General features: G+C 37.8%; 1 protein-coding gene across 1 annotated transcript in view; it reads right to left on the reverse strand.

Annotated features, from left to right (window-relative positions):
* Window positions 1–8,385, reverse strand: part of LOC134653418 (homeobox even-skipped homolog protein 1) — a 42,146-nt gene extending 33,761 nt beyond the window's left edge. Inside the window, exon 1 of the mRNA XM_063508780.1 lies at window positions 7,390–8,385. Within this exon, the coding sequence (XP_063364850.1) occupies window positions 7,390–8,017 (628 nt within the window). The 5' untranslated portion in view covers window positions 8,018–8,385. The remainder of the gene's footprint in view (window positions 1–7,389) is intronic.
* Between the last annotated feature and the right edge of the window lie 2,026 nt (window positions 8,386–10,411).

Genomic DNA, 10,411 nt, shown 5'->3' on the forward strand with positions numbered 1-10,411 from the left:
TATCTTAGGCGTCAGTTCGGGGAGCGTTAGCATCATTCTACATCAATATCTTGGAGTAAGGAAGCTCTGTTGTCGTTGGATACCACGTTTGCTCTCCGATACTGAGAAACAGGCTCGTGTAGATTGGTGTGGTGAGATGCGTCTACGATTCGACAACGGGACACCGCGGCGTGTATCGGAAATAATTACAGGTTTTACCAATATGACCCGGAAAACAAGCGGCAATCGTCAGTATGGGTCTTCTCAGAGGGAAAGTTACCAACAAAACTACAAAGACCTCGTAACGTCGGCAAAAAAATGGTAGCTATAGTTGGTCAACCAAATCTTGTCAGTAAAAAAAGGCGCGAAATTCAAATTTTCTATGGGACGATATCCCTTCGCGCCTACATTTTTCAAATTTGCCGCCTTTTTCTACTGTCAAGATCTGGTTGACCAAGTATAGTTTCTTTTCACGGGGCGGACATTTATCAACATCAATGCTGGAAAATTATAGCCGCAAGTTTTCAAAGCAGTGAGAGAGAGGAGACCAAAGACTGGACTTCGGGGAATCTTGCTGCATCACGATAACGCCTCTTCACATACGTCCCTCAGAACAAAGGCGTTTATTGAGAAAGCTGGGATAGAAACCTTACCACATCCACCATTTTTTTCAAAATTTTAGACTCGGTAGTTTCAGAGATAAAAGGGGGCATTTTTTTGCTTATTTTCTTGAATAACTGCTAAACTATTTATCTTAAAATTATAAAAAAAATATATTTGAGATTCTCAAAATAAGCTCTTTCATTTGATATGTAACACGATATAGTTTGAAATGCTAATGTTAATTTGCTCTTTTACCCCCCAAAAGTGGCCTCCATATTTAAAATTATTTTTTTACGTTACATGTATTTTTAACAATATGTTTTTTTTTAATGAAAAGTGAGTAAAATGTCTTTAAACAACCCGTAGGGGTCGGATCAAAAACTAAGTACTTAAGTCCGACTCACGCTTGACTGCACATTTCTAATAGGTTTTCCTGTCATCTATAGGTAAAGAACTATTGAGTGTATTTTTTTCAAAATTTTAGACCCAGTAGTTTCAGAGATAAAGGGGGGGAATGGTCATTTTTTGCCTATTTTCTGGAATAACTGCTAAACTATTTATCTTAAAATTATAAATAAAATATATTTGAGATTGTCAAAATGAGCTCTTTCATTTAATATGTAACACGATATAGTTTGAAAAACTTTATTTTTTAATTTGCTCGTTTACCGGGGGGTAATAAAGAGGCCTCCATATTTAAAATTTGTTTACGTTACATGTCCGTCTTTGGGTCACAAACTTACATATGTGTGCCAAATTTCAACTTAATTGGTCCAGTAGTTTCGGAGGAAATAGGCTGTGACAGACGGACGGACGGACAGACAGACAGACAGACGCACGAGTGATCCTATAAGGGTTCCGTTTTTTCCTTTTTAGGTACGGAACCCTAAAAATGTTAAATAAATAATACTAATATCTTCAATAGTTTTTTTTTATCTCAAAATTTATCGAGTGATATAGCGGTTTAGCAAAGTGTAATTAACAAGTTTCATTTTACTGTTAATGATTTGGGAGCTGTAGAAGTTGTACTTGTAGCCATGTATTGACATTCTTTATAAATATGTTGGTTTTACTTTATAACGCTTAATCTAAAAGCGAACGTACCGTTTCATTGTACCTAAAAGCTGACCCTTTGTTAATTCCAACTGTGCCCGAAACTGCGAAACTTGCGATAGTTTGTGCTAAAAACACGCGGTCACGTCCGCTGGACCCGCTGGTAGCTGTCCGGGTACGCGGTACGCTGCTCGTACACGTTATTTGTATTAATTAAAACTTGTGTTTTCTTTTATTTATTTATTGGGCATAAGAAAAGGGGTAATTGTTGTAATTTATGACGTACAATTAGTCTCTCTTTTTGAATGTCAGCGTGTTAGTCACTTGCTTCAGCCTCAGCAAGCTGTATCAAAACCTAGGTTCCGCTTTTGTTGCGACACTTAATATGTAGATGTATTAACAACTGTATAATGTAAAAATTAAGGGTTATATTTTACCGAGTAGCATACGATGTAACTTTCATCCAATTAAAAAATGTTTTACATATCTAAATGTAATTTAAAGCCCAAACCCTTTGCTAAGACTGCTTAATTAAAACAAGGGATGTCCTGAACTGCGAAACATGCAATAGTTTGTGCTGCAAAGTGAAGCTGCATGCGGCAGTATACTCGTAATGTAAAATTGATGTAAAATTAATGCATGCTGTGATTGCCGATCAATAATAAATGTGCCCTCTTTAGTATGCTACTACTTAGGATGTAAATTGTATCTTCTGTTGATGATCCTAATAAACAAATAGGTAAACAAAATTGAAGTGTGTTTTCTAATATAAAGTGTAATATCATTCCAATATAATCCAATTAATCAATCTCTAACTTATTAAAATTTCACACGTTTTTGATTCAAATTAGAAGCCAACCCTTTGCCTAGTCATTGTTTAATTTCAACAACTTGAACAAGGCATGTCCTGAACTGCGAAACTTGCAATAGTTTGTGCTACAAAGTGAAGGTGCACGCGGTCACGTACGCCATTGTTAGCTGTCCGGGTCCGGGTGCTGCGCGGTACGTGTCTGTGCGCGCCTTTATTTCTCCCTGGGAAACCTGTGTCGAATTTGTTATTCGTTGGCTACCATTTTCTACGATTAGAATGGATTGACGGAGATGGGAATAGTTTGAGGGTTTTTTTGAAAAGAGTTTTGGTAGCTCTTGGCCACGGAAGTATTTAGGTTAATGTATTCTATAATAATTTATATTATATTATATTAAATATACGATATTAAACCGCTGTAAAACAATGTTTTTTATTTTTTATTTTTTTTATTTAGGCAACAAACAGTCATTTACAAAAATAATGTAATAATACGCAATGTGTTAATAGACCTTGAGTGCCCTACCTAATAAACTAATTAATTAATGTTATGTTAAATGATCTGATTATGAGTAGGTACCTAAGACTGAAAAACTGTAAAGTCTCACAGGTTTGGAATGTTGAATCGATGATTTATTGTGGCACTCATATACATACCTAGTAGCAGGTAAAATCTCATTTTCTACAAAATTATCAATAACCTGAAAATTACCTACCTAAAATCGGGTATTATATATAGTTTATTAATGTTTTTGATAGCTTAAATAAACAATAATACTGTAATCTCATTTTTACTGAAATATTGACTGTTTTCGAAAAACACGACAAAAACTAAAATTTTTAATATGAGTCTATTTTTTGCTCGTAAGTGTAGTGAGTGCCTGTATTTTCTACTTGTATACAGGATAAATCGAAATATCGAGCTAAAATATAAAGACGTCAACTGAAATGTATCGTACATTAATTGCTCACACTGCAAGTTGAGCGAGGTGGTTGAAAATTCACCCCCCACGGGAGGGGGTGGTCGTTAGTGACGACATTTCGTATTCATGACGTCACTCGGGCCCGATTGTTTGCTATATTACTCAAATTGGAATTGTAATCACTGGCACGTATAGTGCTTGGTTATAGTATAGGTCGCCTTGCTTTTGTGAGCTGACACTAGGATGCTCAATGAGAACCTAGAATATATTTGTTTGCTGAAATTTTTGGGAAAGCATTGCTAACATCACAGAACATATTAAAGAGTTTAGAATGGCTATCACGCACAGTTAGTATTGGAACCGGTGTCGCCGCTCATTCCTCTCCACATTTACTAACACTCGCGCAACGGTAGTAAAAACTAGCTAGCGCCTTGTGTGCGTGGTAAATGGATACGCCTCCTTTAAACAGATTTGACGTCTTGCTTCTTAATCTGAACGTTATTGTGGCGCAAAAAGGCATGTTTACTTCATTTTCGGTCAGCGCGGGCGAGTAGCATGCGAGCGTTTGCTCAAAACCCCGCGGCGACACATTCCCTGCTCGCATCGCCATTCTAACTTGTTCTGTGGTTAACATAGAGTAGGTACATTGAAATGAAAGTTGGTAATATTAGTCTGCTCGAATACGAAACTAAAGGTTGTTTTGTTGCTTGCATGAAATGCTTATTCGTACAATACCTTTCTGAACAAAACTACATACTACAGTCACTTGCAATAATATTATGTTACACAACGAAGGCCGCAAAAATAATGTGACACGAACAGGAACTTATTTGTAGAGCCATAAGAGCGTGTCACATATTTTTGCGGCCTTCAAAGGGTAACATATTATTGCAGGTGACTGTACCATCGAATTCTAGAACAGCTCTATGTATATCAAGGTTTTTGTATAAAGGGAGTGGTGGTTCAAGTGTGTCTTTAACTTTTATTTCAGTTTTAGGACTATGAGGGTCTAGCGCTAACACCGAAATTCGCAAACTGCGGGCATTTTTCTCTTTTACTTCAATCAAGGCGTAAATAGAGTGACAGAGAAAGATGCCCGCAAATGGCGAACTTCGGTGCTCGCGGTAGGCCGTCTGGCAGAGCGAAGAATCGACGGCCGCCGCCATTTTGCCACATTACTATAGTTTGGGCCCGATTCGGATTTTAAACTAGACATTTATTAGATATCTATTAGACATCACCAAGATACGACAACGATATTTTTAAGATCTAGCTAGCCTGTCAAATTTGACATTTCCGCGATTCTGGAAATACTCTTGAACGATTTCCACAATGTCTAAAACGTCTCGTTATGTATTTTTAGATCTCAAAACGATTTTGAAACGATCTTAATACTTACGATAATTTAACGTAAAAGTGACATTGGTTTCCCGAATTGAGCTGTAAAAGATATGTAGTTGAAATCTAAACTACCAGGTATCTAGTACATATCGCATTGTTCTCTTCTCTAGAACGGATCTTGTTTTCCGAATACCGCGGTTTGCTTTTTTAGTATTAGAAAAAACCGGCCAAGTGCGAGTCGGACTCGCGCACGGAGGGTTCCGCACCATCAACAAAAAATAGAGCAAAACAAGCAAAAAAACGGTCACCCATCCAAGTACTGACCCCGCCCGACGTTGCTTAACTTCGGTCAAAAATCACGTTTGTTGTATGGGAGTCCCACTTAAATCTTTTTCTACTCCAGCACTTAAATGTGTCAATTAAATGACTGACAGTGATATCTAAAGCAATGTCATTTGAATGCTTTGTCTATAGGCTCATAAGATGACTGCTAGCAGTCATCTTATGAGTATAATACAACTGCTTTATTTTTTTTAAAGATACAAGTTCCGATCATCTTGATTGAAAGAGGTATGTTTTCATTTACAATAATAACTCTTTTTTTTTTTTAAATAATAACTCAATTTTTTTTAAATAATAACTCTTTTTTTTTAATAATAACTCTTTTTTTTTAATAATAACTCTTTTTTTTTAATAATAACTCTTTTTTTTTAATAATAACTCTTTTTTTAATAATAACTCTCTCTTTTTTTTTTTTTTTTTTTTTTTTTTTTTTTTTTTTTTTTTTTTTTTTTTGCTGCAGCTGTCATAGAAAAAGTAATGTATACAACAGCTCATAATTGGTTCTTAAAATTCTCGGGTCTTTTTTTACAAAACTCGACTTTTTTTTTTTTTCTTTTGCTGCAGCTGTCATAGAAAAAGTAATGTATGCAACAGCTCATAATTGGTTCTTAAAATTCTCGGGTCTTTTTTTACAAAACTCGACTACGTCTCGTTTTGTAACTTCGACCCTTGAATTTTAAGAACCCTTATTATATCACTGTTGCATAAACTACTATTATTTTATTCTGTTTTTAGTATTTGTTGTTATAGCGGCAATAGAAATACATCATCTGTGAAAATTTCAACTGTCTAGCTATCACGGTTCGTGAGATTCAGCCTGGTGACAGACGGACGGACGGACGGACGGACGGACAGCGGAGTCTTAGTAATAGGGTCCCGTTTTTACCCTTTGGGTACGGAATCCTAAAAAATAAACAATCTTGTTTAATACCGGTACAATTAAAATAAATCAAATATACAACATAAAATGGTTTAGATAAAAAAATACAGAAAAGGGGTATTCGCATTTTTTTCATGGAAATTCGTCTTCATGTAACTTAAAGGTGAAAAAAAAATTGTGAATGGAAGTCGAAATTTTGAAGTCTCATTTTACTTTCTTCCAGGATTCCTGTTATTAACCTATTTCGCCTTAACAATATATTTTAAATAATTTTAATACATGAAGCAGATAAACTTTATGTAAGTATTTATGTATAAGTTCGAGCATGATGCACTGCAAGCTTAAATAAAATACCCATTAAATCAAGTTGAGATTTTTAAAGGACGAACGCGGACCTTCTTATTGAAGTCCAATTGGAACTTTAAAAATCTTTTCTTGACCGGATATCACTAACAGTTAATTAAAAAAACCGTTCAAGTGGAAGTTCATTTAACTCGCGCACCGATAGTTCCGTACAAACTTTTAATTATTTTATGTAACTATAAACACGACAGATTTTTGACCAGAAATATACCAAGATTACCAAGTAATTTGTGTACAGCGCCATCTATCGGCAAATCGGTCACAAATTTGCACGACCTATCAGTATATAGGTAAGTAGTAGGTATTACGAATAGATCTCTCAGTAGTTAATAGTTTATAGTAGGTATCTATTATTTGCTTGTACAGTCGCCATCAAATATATCGGAGCGGCGAAAGTGCTCCAAAATATTTGAACACGCATTCTAATGCCCTGAAAATAGATAGAGGCGTGTCCAGATATTTGTGAGCATCTAGGCCGCTCCGATATGTCTGATGGCGACTGTAAAACTGTACAACAATTGACTTCCTTTGTTAGAAGCAGCATATAATTACATTAAATACCTACCTATCTAATATATACTCCAAATTGACGTGCAGGTACCTAGGTACTATCATAGAGAAATATAATAAGACAAGAGTGCTCACTCCATACATCAGTTCAGACTATTAATTTCAGTGTCTACATCTAGCATCGAGTAGCGGAACTATCAGTACTGCTACTTGACAATAGATGTAGCACCGACCGGAAAGTCTTGTCTCAACAGCATAATACTTTCCGGTCGGTGCTACATCTTCATTTTTTTCTCTATGGTACTATATACTAATGGAATCTAAGGTGCTTGAAAAAAGATAAGCTCACTACTGACACAGAGGTAAACACCGCGCTTTTTGTGTCCAATAAAATAACATGTTAAAAAACTCAAAACTGCAATTATAATACGGCTAATTGTCCACCAGAGGTTAGGTAATGAGTAGTGAGATGAAATAAGTCTTTAATAATAAAGGAAATAAACATTACCTTTCGGGTTCCAATTAAATTTCTCCCATTGATGGACAATCATCCTTGATCACGTTAATATAACTAGAAGTGTACACACGTGTATGATCCTGTAGCGAGCGGCTAAGCGGCGGCGCGGGCGGCGTGGCCGCGTGCTCGCCGCCGTACAGCGCGCCGAACTCCTCCGCCGACGAGCTCGACGCGTTGCTGCACTTGCGGCCCTTGTCCGGCGTGTACTTGCTCTCCCCCGGCAGGAACTTGGCGTCCGCCCCGTGCTCATCCAACAACCCCCCGACTCCGAGCAACCCTCCGACCAGGTTCGGCCGCAACTCCTCCATGATCTTCGACCCTTGGCCGCATCCGCCTCCACCAGTAAAGTTGAGCTGCCTGCTGAAGAAGGCGGGGAAGATGTTGAACTGCTGCGGATCCGGCAGCGCTGACAAAGGCGGCGCGGGCGGCTCCCCGGCCGCCGCGCACGCCGCACTCTTGAACTCCACCGTGCTGTGGCCGGCTCGCGGGCTGATCGACCAGCGCTCTCCGAGCGAGCTGCGGGCCTCGTGCTGCGTGCCGTCGCCGTCGGCCCGGCCCCGACGCTCACTGACTAACCACATTATAGTGACGTCGCCGACGCCGCGCACAAGCCGCCCCGCACGTTTTAATTGTTCGCGACTGCGCGAGAGGACCGAACGCCACCGCCCACGGGCCAGAACGAAACGGCCTGCTCCCATACCCCCATAATCGATGTAAAATCTTTATAGGGATGCTGCGTCTCGTTTGCCCCCATTGCGAAAAGCGCCCCTGCATTGGGGGCGGCTGCGGGCGACCAATGGCGGACGAGCGCCAGCTGGGGGCGGAGCCCGCCGCGACAGTGCTCCCGGCCAGATAGGCTTTTGTTTGTTTTATTGTTCCATGGCTTCTCGTCGATCTTGCGTTTAAAGTTTATGCATTGCACCATGTTTTGTTTCACAAAATTCAAACAAAATAGCTCACGGGTCCCAACTTCTCGAGGTAAATAAGACGTGAAACAGAGATGAGGAATCGCTGCGAATATTAAAAGGAGTGTTTTGTGATAGTGCTGTGTTTGATCTAAGCCCGTTTTGTTACACCTACCTTTCCTTGCTGACAAATCGTTAGCTGCGGTTTATCTCACATCTACTTACATTGCATTCATTGCCATCGTGTTATTTAGGCTTGTTAATTGAAATTTACAGTTTTTGTACATATTTTAAAACTGTACAATATGTTATTTTATTCATGAATCATGAATTCAGTAAATAAACATTCATAATGTTTTTACATTATTTTAGCATAAACCTATAGAATTACTACCTACATAGTACACTCAAGAGCAATGAAAGCGAAGCACTTTGTATTGAATTTTCTCTTGAGTGTAACTTGCCTATGGGCATCTTTGGGGGATGCCCAAGTACTTCTATAGGTACGAGTACAGGTATTAAACCCAAATTATACTTATCTTGTTTAGGTATACCTAATAGTATTGTAGAATATAGAGATAAACTTTCTTCAATCGATACCTATTAATATATAGAAAATCGGCCAAGAGCATGTCGGGCCATGCTCAGTGTAGGGTCCCGTAGTTATCCGTCGTATCCTGTACCATAGAGAAAAAATACATAGATTGCTCACTCCATACATTAGTTTTGGTACCAAAAAGACTATTATTTTCTCAGTCGACATCTAGCATCGAGTAGCGGAATTATCAGTACTGCTACTTCACAATGGATGTAGTATCGACCGGAAAGTCTTATGTTGTTGAGCATTAGACTTTCCGGTCGGTGCTACATATATTGTCAAGTAGCAGTACTGATAATTCCGCTACTCGATGCTAGATGTCGACTGAGAAAATAATAGTATTTTTGGTACCAAAACTGATGTATGGCGTGAGCACTCTTGTCTTACTATATTTCTCTATGCCTGTACGTAACAAGCCAAAGGGAGCAGCAGCAGCAGCAGTTTTCTTAAGAATTAGGGTAGACTTTTTACAAAAACTCAAAAATGCCTTAATCGATTATACATCTTTCATAGAAGTCTCTTAGACTATTTAAGCTTTACCTTCACGATTTTATTTCTAATGATAAATTATTTATTTATTTAGGTACTAATAGGTAGTAGTAGTACAGTAGATATTATATGTAGTACAGAAAACAATAACATAATAAAATATCGCATTTCCATTATCAGCATTCTTAAACAATTAATATTAACCAAGCTATCAAATATCAAAGTGTAGCTCGGCGCACCCGCTCGTACCAACCCTTCATTTTGCATACCGAGTTATGAATACCATTAACAGATAGGGTATCAGGTTCGATGTCCGATCTGCAGCTACGATATGTTTAATTTGAGGTTTAGATTGAAGATAAGAATCGTATAATAAATAAGCCATATTGTGTTGAAATGGAGACAACTGCTTGGTTAGTTTGTTTTGTCATGATGCTACTTGTATCGGATCCATTAAAACTAAGATCTTATGCAGGAAACTCATGTCGGTAAAGGTGGGATCAGAGGGTTCACTCGAATGAATGTTCACTTGAGTGAATGTTTCACTTTCGTTTCATTTCACGTTCACACGGCTGCTGGAAATATTATTCATTTTTTATTTTCTTTCACTATGGCGTCGAATGAAGTTGTGCGTCTTGGTTATAAGTTTAATTTGTGATCATTTAATAAAGATTTTAACAAGCAAGAAGCAAATAAAGCGCCGACGGTGGTGGGTACGACCATGGATCGCCCGAAGATATTATTGTAATAGTCGTATTTTGATAAATTCTGTAGTATATATCGGGTCCGTATCGTCTTTATTTTAAGTTTAACATCTTCTTCACTAATCTCTACGTTTAAATCACTAATTAGAGATTTTATAGAATTTGTCCGGATTGATCATGATCAGTCTTTATACCTACTTACTTAATCATCAATGTTGTGGTTCCAGAGGTATTGGTAATTTTTAAAATACTCCAAAAATAATAGAGTATTTTGTTTGTTCCACTTGAACACCATTTTATTGCTTTTACGTTATCTTTGTGTAGGTAGTATACCCACAGGATTCAAGAAAAATATGCAAAATCCGAATAAATGTTCACTCTGTGTTCACACTGTTC

Source organism: Cydia amplana, chromosome 13, assembly GCF_948474715.1.
Source record: "Cydia amplana chromosome 13, ilCydAmpl1.1, whole genome shotgun sequence".
In the NCBI taxonomy this organism is placed as follows: Eukaryota; Metazoa; Arthropoda; class Insecta; order Lepidoptera; family Tortricidae; genus Cydia; species Cydia amplana.